This window comes from Vipera berus (genome assembly GCF_964194415.1).
Source record: "Vipera berus genome assembly, chromosome: 9".
NCBI lineage: Eukaryota > Metazoa > Chordata > Lepidosauria > Squamata > Viperidae > Vipera > Vipera berus.
This window is the reverse complement of record NC_138212.1, coordinates 14,997,632-15,012,992: the sequence shown is the minus strand read 5'-3', so window position 1 is coordinate 15,012,992 and position 15,361 is coordinate 14,997,632. Positions and strand designations below refer to the sequence as shown.

The window sequence follows — 15,361 nt, the reverse complement described above, 5'->3', positions numbered from 1 at the left end:
CCATTTTAAGAGTGTAATTCAGTACAGGATTTTGAAATAGATTGTGAATGTGGTATTGCTTTGCTAGTACATGTAAAGGTAAAGGTTCCCCCGCACATGCGTGCTAGTCGTTTCAGACTCTAGGGGCCGGTGCTCATCTCCGTTTCAAAGCCGAAGAGCCAGCGCTTGTCCGAGGACATCTCCGTGGTCATGTGGCCGGCATGACTAGACGCCAAAGGCGCATGGAACGCTGTTACCTTCCCACCGTAGTGGTCCCTATTTTTCTACTTGCATTTTTACGTGCTTTCGAACTGCTAGGTTGGCAGAAGGTGGGAAGAGTAACAGGCGCTCACTCTTACGCGGCACTCGGGATTCGACCCGCCAAACTGCTAACCATCTGATCGACAAGCTCAGCGTCCTAACCCACTGAGCCACCGCGTCCCTTGCTAGTACATATAGGAATGGTGATTTTGGCTTCAATTTTACTGATAAATAACCTTTTGTACACTAAAGATTATAGTCAATGCCTCCATTTTCTTCAATTGCTGAACATTCCCTCTTTTTGGGGGGACAGAAATTTCTGTGATGAAAGAATAGGGGCCTATTTTCCAATGCTGATTTCTTCATGGTTGCTTACATGATGTTGTAGGTCAAGGATGAAAAACGTTTGGTCTATGAGGAATTGAACAAGTTCCTTCCTCTTTTGTATCCCTGGTGCTAGTTTTCCCCATAGAGAAAAGTGTGTAGCAAAGTGGAAATGTCTTTGGAAACACACCAACTTAGAATCTGTGTAGATGCCATTACAGTTGGGTCTCTTTAGGTCTGTCCTTAGGTAAATATATTCTTCTGCCTAACACTCCTGTAAACATAATTCACCATCTATTTTATGCTAATTTTTGCATTCAGAATAAGCACGTGATACAGTTCTGCAGGTAATCTAGTTTCAGAATGCAGGTAATCCTAATATGGTGGCACACCATAAGGAAACTTGTAGCCACACCTTTTTTCAGGGGTCTATGACAATGTGCCATGGCCAACTCACCACAGCCAACTCGCTGCCAGACAAGAGTTACACTAATATCAAAGATATGATGAAACAGAATAATTAAAAAACTGATGCAAAAGGAAGGACAAAATGAAATGTGAATGACAAAAATTAAAATATTGTTTTATTTATTTTAAATAATTACATTGAATTGTTAAATTGTCCTGTGGTGAGTTGCCCCACAGCAAGTTGGCCGTGGCAAGTTGTCCCATTTTGTCTTTCAGACAAGTTGGGATTTTCAACTTACTTATGCCCTGAAAGGATGCCATCTGAAGGATAATACACCATGTGTCTTTTCTGAATGCATTATTGTTGGAGACTGATTCTCTACAATGTCTAAATTTGCTTTCTTAATGCCACATACGCTATGCAGTTGTGCACTGGAACAAGCTTATAAACAACCACACCCTTTTGGGAATTAAGAATTGCCTCCAGGAAGACCTGAGAGGAGCCTGACAAAAGCTTGCTCGGCATCCCACTCCCCCTGTGGCCACAAATAACTATCATGTGTGAAAGGAAGTGGTGGATTAAAAAATGCTAATAGAGAGTAACATCTGTGCCTTAACTGGCAAATCTGCTTTGATGTGTGACGACTGCTGCTTTTGTTCAGTAGCTTTATACTGCAGAAATTTTAGTGTCTAATAATACACAATGCAGTAAATATTGGTAAATACTAAAATATCCTTTCATGGATTATTTTTTATATTACATTATTCCACTCCCACCACATTTTTGCATTTATTTAAAACCAAGCGTATAATTACATTTTTCTTGCTTGTTGTAGAAACTTTTATATATAGCAAAGTGTGTGTGTGGCAAAACTGCAATTTATTTGACTTTTGTTGAGTAGAGCATAATTATTTCCATTTCTTTGTCAAATAGACAAGTTTGTTTTAAAATGGCTTAATGCCATTTAATATGTATTCCTCCATGGCTCTTTATTCTTTCTTGATCTGTGATTTTTAATGTTTATATTTAAAAAGTGTCTTGGGATCCTTATCTTTTGATTTCAAATATGATGAATGGTTCTGTTGTACATCTTTCTATTATGGTACAAGTAGTGCAGTTAATGACTATCTCTGTCAGGTTTAATTTTGAAAGAAGTTCAGATTTTATTTCCATTTGATGGGTTCTTTCCCTGTCATGTATTATGAAACAGGTACTGCAGATCTTTAAAGGATTTGCTTCCTTCACAAATCAAGCATCCATCTCTCCAACAGTAACATTTTCCATGGAGCCTAGAAGATCTGAGTAGAATGTCATTGCAGCTGTTCCAAACAGCTATAGTTGCTTCTTGGCCGAGGATATTTTATCCATTAGCAAAAAAATCTTGTTAAATAATTTTGCTTGAGCCTGTTAGAAAATTCCATGTTTTGGATTACTCATCTTCATTATTTCCTTTATGTAAACCTGTCTATCAGTTACTTATTCAATTTCGGTGTTTCTCAACCTCAGCAGTTTGAAAACGTGGATTTCAACTACTAGTATTCCCTGCCAAGCCCTTCTGGATTGGGAATTCTGGGAGTTGAAGTCTAGATATCTTAAAATTGCTGAGGTTGATATAAACCAGGGGTCTTCAAACTTGGCAACTTTAAGACTTGTGGACTTCAACTCCCAGAATTCCTCAGCCAGCCGGAGCTATAAGGAGCAAGTATAGATATTAACTTGCTGTTAATTAGTATGCTTCATATCTGGTGAACATCTCTCTTTTCTTCCCAAAACTCAGTGTAACAAAAGTACATCTCCTTCCTCCAGATGTTTTAAATCACAACCCTTTGAGGTCAGTTGACTTAATGGCCAGCCGCAAATGACTTGGTGAGCTTCTTTGAGGAGGCACTTGAACCTCCTGGGCCTCTCTCTGCAAATCTAGTCCAATTAGACTACTTCATCTATACTCTTTTTGGTATTATAGGCCAAAGAGGTTGTGGGAGGGAGTGGTACTTTTATTGGTGTTTCCATCTTTCCATCAATCATTAACTAAAACGGACACACACATTCATTCCTATCACTGTGACCAAGTTTGGATAATATTGCAAGTCATTTTATGGCTTATTGGCAAACAAACAGAATAGCTAATAGATTATGGAGGACTGGGTGTGTGGTTTAATTTGTCATTCAGAAAAAGATGCTGATAACAAGGAACAGCCAGAAAGCAAGATGAGAGTACTGTGCATGACTGAGATAGTTCTGCACAATCTATCTATCTCTCTTTTGATGATAGAAAATGTCTGAAAACTCTTAGGAAAAATCTTAACTTCTGTCCAAAACCTGTTAGCTAGTCCAGAGTTGTAACCAAGTCCACAAATATTTGCTAACTTGCAAAACCCTTTTCCAGCTTTCTGGGGGCTGGCAGAGGAGATTCTTGATATATTTCTATCTTGGATATAGGAAGAGCTCTTTCCTTTGGCAGCTCACTTATTTCTCTGCTCATTAAAGAGAAGGGCAGCTCTTTCATCCATCCTCTGCCACCTGCTCACTCATGTATATAGAATTATATGAACTTTTTTTTTGTACCTTCAGGTCATTCCTGACTTCTGCCAACTGCCTGGACAAATCTATGCAGTTTGCTTGGCAAGATCTTTAGAAGTAGCTTGCCATTGTCTTTTTCTTAGGGTTGAAAAACAAGGACTGGCCTAAAGTTACCATTCAAAGGAGGGCTTCATGCTTAGGGCAGGATTAGAACTCATTGTCTCCCAATGTTCAGCCAGATGCCTTAAACCAGGGCTTTTCAATCTTTTTTTACAGATTGTACCTCTTTTAGGACTTGACAATATTTGAGTACCATCAGTGCTTAGCAAAGTGTCGAAAACGTGATGACTAAAAAAGTACCTCACGGTACTTCAATAATATTAAATATGTTTTTATACTGTTTTCCATTCAGGCACATTTTAAAACAATTTGCAATATTAAAATAGAACATCGTACTGTTATGTCTCAAAGACTGAATTTCATAAAATAACGTAAATGAATTTCATAATAACATAAATACAAAGGAGTAGTATTGTTTCTTTATATACAACTTTTTTGCTTCCTGATGCTGTTGATTTTTGAAAATTAATTAGACCTACTTTTAGGAATATTTATTTGGTGCTGAATGTAATACCACTTATTGTAGCAGATAATATATTATAACATACCCTGAAATTTTTGTTCCTTGGAGACTGTCCTAAGCCAGTGTTTCTCAACATCAACAACTCTTAAGACGTGCAGAATTCAATTCCTAGAATGCCAGCTAGGGAATTCTGCTGCTGAAATTGAGAAACACTGTCCTAAGCACCTTTGAGAAAAAAATTACCTTTTTCAGTACTTGTGAGATGTTATGGGCAAGCTAAGTTAGAATAGGTGAAGTTTGTACAATTGTGCATTTCTCTTATAATATATCTGGCCTAAGGTCATTTTAATAAAATAAGATAAAAATGAAGAAAATTAACTGCAGTCTAATCTGTCCATCAGAAGCTTACCTTAATATTTAATGATAGATACTGATAGATAATAGCCTTGCCGCTCTTCTTTCTGCAGTGAGAAAATGCAACTTTTCAATTTCAGCTGTTCATATATCTAAAGAAAGAAAGTTTAAAAATCCAGCTACTTCAACTATGTTCTGAAAAAGCACTGTAATGAGTGCTGTTTCTAGGAAGTTGGTCTCTATAATATAGAGTTTACAATATCAAGTTTGTAATTCAGCAATAATTCAAGTGTAGAAGAAATGTTTTATCTTGCTAAAGAAGCTCTAGAGCAAAATCTGCAGGGTTTTTTTAATTACCGGTATTCTTATTAGATACAGTTTAGAATGGAAATTCCCTATGCTTTTATTTGCTATATATGTTTTTCCTCTTTGCAAATAGGCGCTGTTGTATTGCTTTCTAGCTACCATATTTGATCCACACCTACACTATCCAGTATTTTTGCACTCTGTCTTTGTTTTCTCTTGAATTCCCAATTAAATAATCAATATTTAAAGCGCTGTTTGTTTAAATTTCAACAATGAAGTTAACTGATTCTGTAAACATGAGCATGATGGATTGGAAAGCTTTGCTGGCTTAATTCTAATGTAATGCCCAAGCAAACAGACAGACAGGCAATGTTTCCACCATTGACCAGTTAAAATACATTCAGTAAAACAAAGCAAAGTTAACTCTTAATTTTAAGAATTATTGGCAACCATTTGTGGGCAAAAGTTAGGGGATGGGTTGGGTTTTTTATTGTTTTTTATTGTTGTTCTTAATATATGTATTTACTGTTTTTAGCTTGGGCATTATGTTTAATTCTTTTTAATTTTTGTATTTTTATACGTTTGCCCTGTTCACCGCCCTGAGTCCTTCGGGAGAAGGGCGGTATATAAATAAAATTTTTTAGAAAAATAGATTTGTCCTAGTTGTCTAACAAATAATGCAAGTAAAAATTATTGGAGTGCCCAGGAAATTTACTTTAAAAAGGGATAATCAACAGGTAGTGAATGTCCCTGTAGAACTGAGAATACAAAATAACATGTACTCTGGTTTCTATGGCACCTGTGTCATAGAGGCAGTATCAGGTTTCGGGGGGGGGTGTTCTTATATTTCCCTTCCAAAACAACTGGAGAAAATATACCCCAGCCAAGGAATTATCAACTTAGACAAACAAGCTAACAGTAAACAACATCCTAATCAAGGAACTACAACACTCCCACCAGCACTGCAAGCCACTAGTATATAAACAGAGAGCACTCCGTTCTAATATTGATGATGTTACTTAGTTGGGTAATGAAATATATGCAAGAAAACAACAAAGCTCAGAGAGCACTAAGGACCCCACAGAGAATATTAAATTGGGCTAAAGATAAGGCTTACCTGAATTTGGAGACTGATATGATATGATATGAGCTGGTTTAGGTGCTTAATTATTTACGGTTATATTGTTAAAAAAGGCAATTTTTGTTTGGCCTGTATCTAAGATTCTTTGCCTTAATACTGATCTAGCTTGATCTCGCTCTAAAGTTAACATGGCACCACTGGGAAATCCATTTTATAATGCCAAGACATGGTTTGGGGATTACATGAATGGCTGTGCACTTGCCCACTCTTCCTCCAGTTTGGGTTAATTCCTAATTTCCAGTTTTCTAGTAAATTCCTGATTTTCAGCTCTCCTGGTTCTTGCAGATGTCAGACTGCAATCTGAACTATGGCTTGTTAAAGAGAGGAAATTGCATGAGGATAGAGAGCATTAATGCTTAATTGGATCTGCTAATGCTAAATAAGTGCTACATCTGTGATTCGGTATCGCTATTACAGCATGTTTTTTGCTGGTTGTGTGTCTTGACCCGAGGTCATAAATTGAGAGAGAGAGAGAGAGAGAGAGAGATGATGCTTTTTGAGATGTAAATGGATAGGTTAAAAATCTTAACTTCAGAATTCCCTTGACGGTGATTTCATAGGACAGCCCTGTGGCATAGAAAAAGAACTGGAGCGGGGGGGGGGGGGGAGAAACCCCTGATTTCCTTCTGGGATTATAGATTACATTTCTTTCATAACGGCTTTTTTTATTTCTTGAAAGAACTACCACCACTTTTTCCGCAAAAGCAGGCAATTTTCTTCTGTTTTCATTTCTGACATGCTTACATTTCCACTCCTTTGTTACCTTTACTGTTTTGATTAAATGCATGTAGAGGCAACAATACTTTTATCAGGCTCTTTGGCTTTTCCTCTTTTTTTTCTCCTGTGCAAATTTTTTCTCACTTTTCAGCCTTGCTTTTGCTATGAAGATGCAGTTTCCTGGGATTGCCCTCATAAATTGTTCCAATCTATCACTATAAAGGTAATCCTAATAAACAGGATTTCCCTTTGCTATGGTGTAATCTGCATTGTGTATAAAGCCTACTCTGGGCATTTAAAAATGTTTGTAATAGTATTTTCTCCTCTCTTTTTGGACAGATACAATATATGGAACATAAATGTTTACAATTTCACCACACTCTTTCAATTTACAAATGTCTAACAGTCATCTTTAAAATAAATTACTTCATTGTTTTTATAAGGGTATTTACTTATCTTCATTTTCAGGGTATGAGTACTTTGGAAGTGAAGAAAATGCATGGATCCAGTATTCTTTCAATTCTTTAATTCTTTAAAAAATCAGTAATATTAGGTTTGCAGTAAATCCTTCATTTCATAAACATTTAAGTTTGCCCTAATTCATTTGATCAGCTGGTTTAACAGATGGGGGCCTATCTCTGAAGAATGTAGATGGGAACAGAAGTCTTGAGCATTTGCTGTTGTAGTAAATGTCTAGTGATATATACATATAATATATAGTATATTCTATAGTATACTATAGTGTCTATTATATAATAAACATTTGGATAATCTTGAGCAATTATGTCTGTAAATCTAATCTGGTAAATAAATTATTATTCTGTTAAGGATTCCAGCATGTACATTATTGTTTATGCTGCAAACAGAAAGTAAAAACTATGGTAAAGAGTGTTTTCATCTATTATTCAAGGATAATCAGCATTTGAATGGTCAGGAAAACTTGCTTTATAACAGATAAATACTTTAAAATATTTTATTCAGCTTTTGAAATTGACAACATTGCTTTATGGGGATTATTTGAGATGTTTTTTAGTCATATGAAGTAATCTTCTTAAGATACTCATATGAACTAAAACTGAATAATCCGTCTCATAAGGACGTCCCATCAGATGGAAGGGGTGTTTTTCTGGTTTAGAGGGTTTTGGGGGGGGTGTTGTATGTGTGCATGTGTTTCTTTGCTTGTTATTTTTCGGTCAGTGTTGACTCCTGGTGACTTCCTAGATCAGTTCCTATAGTTTTCTTGGCAATATTTTCAGAAACGGTTTGTCATTGCTTTTTCTCTAGAGCAGGGGTATCAAACTCAATTTCATGGAGGGCTGCATCAGCATTGCGGTTGCCCTCAGGGGGCCGGGTGGGTATGGCCTGGGTGGGCGTGGCCTACTGGGTGGGCGTGGCTAGAGTGCGTATGGCCTACTGGGTGGGCGTGGCCAGCTCTACATCGTTCGCATCAAGGGTGCCTATGGGGACCTGGGCAGGAGTGGGACAGATCTGGGGGTCTCTGGCAGAAGGAGGGTCTCTGGGCCAGGGCCAAGGCAGTGGGGGCCGTTCCCTCACTGTTTCCAGGATGGCGTCGCGGGCCGCATGAAACCACTTCGCGGGCCGCATCCAGCCCCCGGGCCTTGTGTTTGACATGTCTGCTCTAGAGCTAAGAGACTAGCCCAGGGGTAGGCAACCTCAGCTCTTTTATGACTCATGGACTTCAACTCCCAGAATTCCTGAGCCAGCTGGCTCAGGAATTCTGGGAGTTGAAGTCCATGAGTCATAAAAGAGCCGAGGTTGCCTACCCCTGGGCTAGCCCAAAGTTATTTGTCAGCTGTATGCTAAGGCAGGAAAAGAACTCGTGGTCCCCTAGCTTCTAGCTCATTTCCTTTAATCGTACACCAAACTGGCGGTCCCTTCTGTTAATGATGATACTACAGTGACATTACAAGACTGCTGTGTTTCATAAATGACTTTTTTTTCATTCAAAGCCTATTTGAATAATCTCACGCTCCATTAAAAAAACGAACATCTAGCAATTTCTCAAAGCTGAGGTTCTGATACTGGCAATGCCTGCATCACTCTTGTCCTTCAGTGGCAGGAACAGTTCACCAAACAGTTCTTATTTCAGCTCACAAACTCAATATTTCTGTGTTAACTTTCAACAGATTGCAAATCCATGCAAAACTGTCACTTAATTGATTGAGCTATTATACAAACAACAGTTTGCTATGAGATCCACCTGGTTGTGCTTTGCTGAACTCAGACACTGTCTTTTGCAGGGCACTTTAGCCCATATGTCCAGGTAACAATGTCAAGTGATTTAATGTATGAGGATTAAAAGGATTCCTGTCAGATTCCAAAATTCTGTTGTCTAAGGAGTCAAATAGAATTCCTCCATTGAGTTAGAAAATAAACCACCACAGGACTATTCTCATTCCCAACCTGTGCAGCTTAGCAGGAAATGGCACAATCAATTATATCAAAGGTTGCTGTCAGTTGTTGCAAAAATGCATAACTCAGGGCCAACACATATTCAATGAAAAGCTTTGCCTCTAAGCCCTGCCCAAATTTATCATCAGTTTGTAACTTTTCATTTATCCCAGGGGGAAATTATTAAATTTATTAGGCATAATGTAAAGTAATCACTTTTTAATTAAGGTAGATGAAGCCATGTTCTGTCGTGATCTGATCATTTGTCCCAGCTTAGCCTATTTTTGGAATCCCCAGTACACTGCTCAGAAATCAAATGTGGCTCTTGCTCTGAAAATGTTCCTTTGCGAGGAAAATTTACAAGACTGCATTCCCACCGTTCTGGTGACAGAAGTCATTCCCCAAGGTGAATGTTACAGCTTCAGTTCCAGAACTATGCTTGCAACTACTCTGAAGATGGATCATAAAAATCATATAAATTCTGTAAGAATACTCAACTGGTCCCCTGGGGTTAACTTGGAACATGAGCTTTGAGAAAAATATATGATACTTTGTAAGTAACTCAGAAATTAGTACAATGTTAGGCGAACTGATTGTTAGGGGAACTGAAGTATTAGAAGTAGCTGCCTATTCTTTGAACTATTGATAATACAAAAGAACCAGTTCACATAATTTTGTAGTAGAAACTGGCAGTTTTTGATTCAGAACATTTTGTGAATTTAGGCATGTACAAATAAAGATGCACCCATGTCTGATGAAATCGATCTTGTGGGGCAGATATCTTGGCAAAGATAATGGCTCCCTTCCAACATCAACACGGTTAGGTTCCTCCTGCCAATGAGAATGAAAAAGCAAATTTTCCCTTTGTAAATTACTTACCATCATATGTAAATCAGAACATCTCTTATATCTTACAAATAAGCCAAATATTGAAAGCCAAGGACATACCACATTTTCTAACTCTGATTTGTTAGAAAAATAAGCCAATACTAGCATGCACATTAAAACAAATCCCTTAATGAGAAAAACAAATGGAAACAGCCAAGCAGCAGGCAACACCATGATGTGAAAACTTAGCCCCTAGGTAATAGCTTTTACTTGAAAAAGAAGTTTGCTTTTAACAGACTCACCTCAGTATAGTTTTGTTGATTCTTCAATATCAAATAGAGTATTTTTGATGCTTGCTACTGATTATCTGAGCATTTATCGGAACTGGGATACGTATTATACGCCACTAAACCATATAATTTCAGTCTGCTTCAGTATAATCTGTATTTTGCATGGACTGCAAATGGAGCAGAAGTTCAGCGTTTCTGCATCTTTTGTGCAGAAGGCAAATAAAATGAGCATTGCAGATTGATATCTATCACAGGACCATAATTCAACCTAGAACTATGGCAGACATGCTTCATTTTGAAAGATGAAAGTGCTGGACGTTGGAAGTTATTATTTGGAGGAAAAAATGGAACACAAGCACTATTTAAAAAGTTTTCAGAAGTTTTATTCCGTCAGCTCTTTAAATGTCCCTTCTCGACCAACTGCACGTATACTTTTGTTGACTTTCGTGTAACACAGTGTAGATTGTGTTTGCAAATTTCAGTTATGTAACTTTTTTTGTTTTTACTCGAACCTTCCTTCTGTGCTTATTAATGTGTACCCATCTGTACTTATTTTGAATAAGAAATGAAATCGCTTTGCTAGTTTGTCTATATGCAAAATTATTTTTGTTTTTTCCTTCTTTCCTTTCAGTACTTTCCTGTATCTGAAGTTCCTGGTGGTTTGGGCCCTTGTGTTGGTGGCTGACTTTGTTTTGGAATTCAGATTTGAATATTTGTGGCCATTCTGGCTTTTCATCCGGAGTGTTTATGATTCCTTCAGATACCAGGGATTGGTATGTATAAAAATAGAAAAAGTATTTATCCACTGTTTATTGTTATTACTAGCATTTGCATTAGTAGCTGTCCGATGTATCTCTCGGCTGGAATCCTGTTTGATATATAGCTCCGAAAAAGTTCTTTGCAAATAAAGGAGGAGTGCTTGTCTCTATTTTCAGCATTCAGAACATCCCCTTCTACTACTCTGGGTGCTGCTTTAATAGGGTCTCGTTGATATTCAGAAGCAACTTTTTATCCAAGGCTTGAGGAACATCAAGGGGGAAAGAACTTCTGGTGTAAGCAGCTCTTTGGATTGCAGATATTTTGAGAACACCAAGTAACATGAGACAAAAGGACGGGAAGAATACAGACAGACTGTCTCTCAATATCTAATAGTCATTTGTCTCATAGTTACCAAACATGGTTAACACTGGATTATAATGGTTATTATAAGTAGAGAGATAACCTTTTGTATGTCGCAGATACCCTTAAAAGCACCACAGCAAAAACATTTTAAAAGCATATCTTGCCAGATTTCTAATAATAGAATAACAGAATATTTTTATAATTTTAACTTTGGGGAAATAAAAAAAAAAGTTAGTAGCCGTGAACATTTTCTTGGTGCTTATAGTTATTGGCTGAAGCAAAATTTGAATTAAAGTCAACCATGCTGCTCCAGCAAGTCATTTGGTAAATTATATTGGAGGCAAATATTCAGGATTCCATGTGAGAGAAAATTAGGGGCATGACCAGTATTTACAAAAAGGAAATCATCTTCTATAAAGTTGCAGTAAAATCTTAGCCATGAAATCATTATTAATAATTAGGAGAAAATTGCTGTTATGTGGCTTTCTTGGTAGAAAGTTGAATGTTTATAAGGATGGATGGATGGATGGATGGATGGATGGATAGATGCAATTGCAATGCCTTCAGTGAAATCTTTTCATTATTTTAAAAAAAGCCTAATGGATTTTCTCCTTTTTCTCTTCTCCCCAACCCCTTGTTTTTCTTTAGGCATTTTCAGTATTTTTCGTTTGTGTAGCCTTCACATCAAATATCATATGTCTGCTATTCATACCAATACAGTGGTTGTTTTTTGCTGCCAGCACATATGTTTGGGTACAGTATGTCTGGCATACGGGTAAGTCTTCCTATTTATTTCACCGTCTGTTAAATCGAAGAACAAGTTGTAAAATAATCTGTTTTTGTCTAAAAATCACATGTGGTCCCTGTTAAATTGGCCTTCGGTTTGCCAATGACACCAAGTTTACTCTTGAAATCTGATTACAGATTACAGCAGTTCATTTAATGACCATTCAAAGTTATAATGGCACTGAAAAAAGTGACTTATGAGTGTTTTTCACACTTATGAACATTGTAGCATCCCCCTTAGATCAGACATGTCAAACACAAGGCCCGGGGGCCAGATCCGGCCCGCGAAGTGGTTTCATGTGGCCCGCGAAGCCATCCTGGAAACAGTGAGGGAATGGCCCCCACTGCCTTGGCCCTGGCCCAGAGACCCTCCTTCTGCCAGAGACCCTCAGATCTGTCCGACTCCTGCCCAGGCCCCCATAGGCACCCTTGATGCAAACGATGTAGAGCTGGCCATGCCCCCCCAGTAGGCCATACGCACTCTAGCCACGCCCACCCAGTAGGCCACGCCCACCCTGGCCACACCCACCCGGCCCCCTGAGGGCAACCACAATGCTGATGCGGCCCTCAATGAAATTGAGTTTGACACCCCTGCCTTAGATACATGATCAAAATTCGGACTCTAGCTCATATTTATGATGGTTGCAGTGCCTAGGGTCATGTGATCCCCTTTTGTAACCTGACAAGCGCAGTCAATGGAGAAGCCAGATTCACTTAACAACCATGTTACTAACTTAGCAACTGCAGTGATTCTCTTAACAACAAAAGGTCGTAAAATGAGACAAAACAAATGTCTCGCTTAGCAACAGAAATGTTGGGCTCAGTTGTGGTTGTAAGTCGAGGACTACCTGTAATTTGCTATTAGGTATTCTTAGGATCGATCTCAACCCTTGAGGTACAAAAGACAGGATTGACATAATAAGTTTGCCAATTTCTGAATGGCAGACTTATGATGCGTTTGGGGCACATGTGCTGTGCATGGCATTTACTAAAGTCGAAAAGCTAAAGTTCCACAGATAGGAATGATCAGGAATGAAATACAGGCATTTCATAGTTTAAAACATAGAAGGTTTCTTCCAAATTATGCATAAGATGGTGGACCTGTTCATGCATCTTAATTTCTTTATAAAATATCTAATGAATGCACATAATAGTGCTTCAGGAGAAGCTACCAAGGCGTAACTATTCATCCATGCTTTGACAATAATTAAGTATATCATCAAAACACACCCTACCTCGTAGTCCACCCTGTAACTTGCAAGAGCAAAAGAAATGCAAGCCTGATATCGGTATCTACTCTGGTCTTCAAATTTAAAGTGTGGGTTGAGAATGACAGATCTCATGTTTTGGGTTTCAGCCTAATGAATTGGAAACCGTATGGGAAGCTCTGAAGCGTTTTGATGTTTAGAATTCTTGCAGGATGTTGGCTTTGTTTTTCTTCTTATCTTTAGGTAGTAAAGTTCAGTATTAACCTTATAGTAAACCACCACTCTTTTGCTCTCCAGAAAAGTTGAAAAAAATCTTCCCTAATTCCTAGCAGGAAAGGCCAAGGCTAGCTGGGTGTTATAGGGGTTTCAGCATATATAAGCCCAACAATGCAGGAGATCATGAGCTTTGCTGTAGACAGTTTCAAAAGACTTGTTTTGAATTAATGACAAATTAGTTGTTGCTAATGCTAATAACAACAACAACAACAATAAAGTTGGAAGGGACCTTGGAGGTCATCTAGTCCAACCCCCCTGCTCAGGCAGGAAACCCTATACCATTTCGCACAAAATCTCTTTCTTAAAAACTTCCAGTGTTGGAGCCTTCACAGCTTCTGGAGGCAGGTTGTTCCACCGGTTAATTGTTCTAACTGTCAGGAAGTTTCTCCTTAGTTCTACCTAGCTTGTTTCTGCACTGCATTCACTTAGTTCTTTTAGCAATGTTTATCAATTGGATGATGCAATAAGGGGCTTTGCTCTTTAGCTGACTTATTGTAGAGCCTGGGCTGAAAGGATGTGACTGCCCGTGGCTTCTGGGCCCATGGGAGGACTGGCAACTGGATTTTTCAATCCCAGTCCAAACATCTTAACCACCATATCATGTTGTGTCTCTGTACAAAAAAGAGTAATGGATGTTAGCTTCGCTCAGTCATAGCATACGATTTTCCCCTTCATAATTATACATGCTATTTTAAGAAGTCTAATTTTGTTTTTTTTTTCTTGTTTTTTTTTAATGTTGATGCTTGGCTTGTTTTCTGTTTCCAACAGAGAGAGGCGTGTGTTTACCAACAGTATCACTATGGATACTGTTTGTTTATATTGAAGCAGCAATCAGATTTAAGGATCTCAAAAACTTTCATGTCGACCTTTGTCGACCTTTTGCTGCACACTGGTAAGTGGATAGTCCAGTATTTTTCTTCTCTTAAGCATTCTTTAAAATACAAATAGTCCTTGATTTACAACAGTCGCTTTAGTAACCATCCAGAGCTACAGTGGCACTGAAAAGAGTGACTTATGACCGTTTTTCACACTTATGACTATTCATTACCCCCATGGTCACAGGATCAAAATTCCGACGCTTGGCTACTGATGTGTATTTAGGACGGTTGCAGTGTCCGGGGCTCATGTGGTCACCTTTTGCAAGCTTCTGACAAGCAAAGTCAATGGGAAACCAGATTCATTTAACAACCGTGTTACTACTGCCATGATTGACTTAACAACTGGGACAAGAAACATCGTAAAAATGGGGCAAAATTCACTTAATAACTCTCTTGCTTAACAAGAGAAATTTTGGGCTCAATTGTGATCGCAAGTCGAGGACTACCTGTAAGAACATAAGGTTGCCCTGCTGGATTGGACCCCTAACCCATCTGTATAGGCTAGTCCAGGGGTCAGCAACCTGAAACAGTGAAAGAGCCACTTGGAACCGGTTCCCTCACAAAAGGAAAAGCTGGGAGCCGCAAAAAATGTGTGCGCATGTGCGTACATGCACGCATGCGCAGAACAGGGTTTGACTGAAGAGTGGAGCCAAGGCGAGATATGCACCTACCCTGCATATTTGAATTGATTGGTTGAACTTTTTTAGTCCCACTTTTTTTTGGGGGGAAACTGCACATGGCAGAGGACTGGGAGCCGCAGGAGATGGCTGAAAGAGCCACATGCGGCTCCGGAGCCGCAGGTTGCAGACCTGTGGGCTAGTCCTTGACTTACAACCATTTGTTTAACAGCCATTCAAAGTTAACAATGGTACTGGGGAAAAATGATTTATGACTGGTCCTCATATTTACCACCAGCACAATTTCCCCAGAGTCACATGATCAAAATTCATCCGCTTGGCAACCAGCA

At 38.6% G+C, this 15,361-nt stretch overlaps 1 protein-coding gene across 5 annotated transcripts in view; it reads left to right on the top strand.

Moving 5' to 3' along the window:
- MACO1 (macoilin 1) overlaps positions 1–15,361 on the top strand; it is a 61,330-nt gene that overhangs the window by 12,972 nt on the left and 32,997 nt on the right. For all 5 annotated transcript variants that reach the window (XR_014027438.1, XM_081335490.1, XM_081335489.1 and 2 more), the window contains exons 2-4: positions 10,756–10,897; positions 11,895–12,021; positions 14,285–14,408. Coding sequence is in view for 4 of the 5 variants with exons in the window: in XM_081335490.1 (XP_081191616.1) it covers positions 10,756–10,897; positions 11,895–12,021; positions 14,285–14,408 (393 nt within the window). In the remaining variant the exon portion in view is untranslated. The remainder of the gene's footprint in view (positions 1–10,755; positions 10,898–11,894; positions 12,022–14,284; positions 14,409–15,361) is intronic.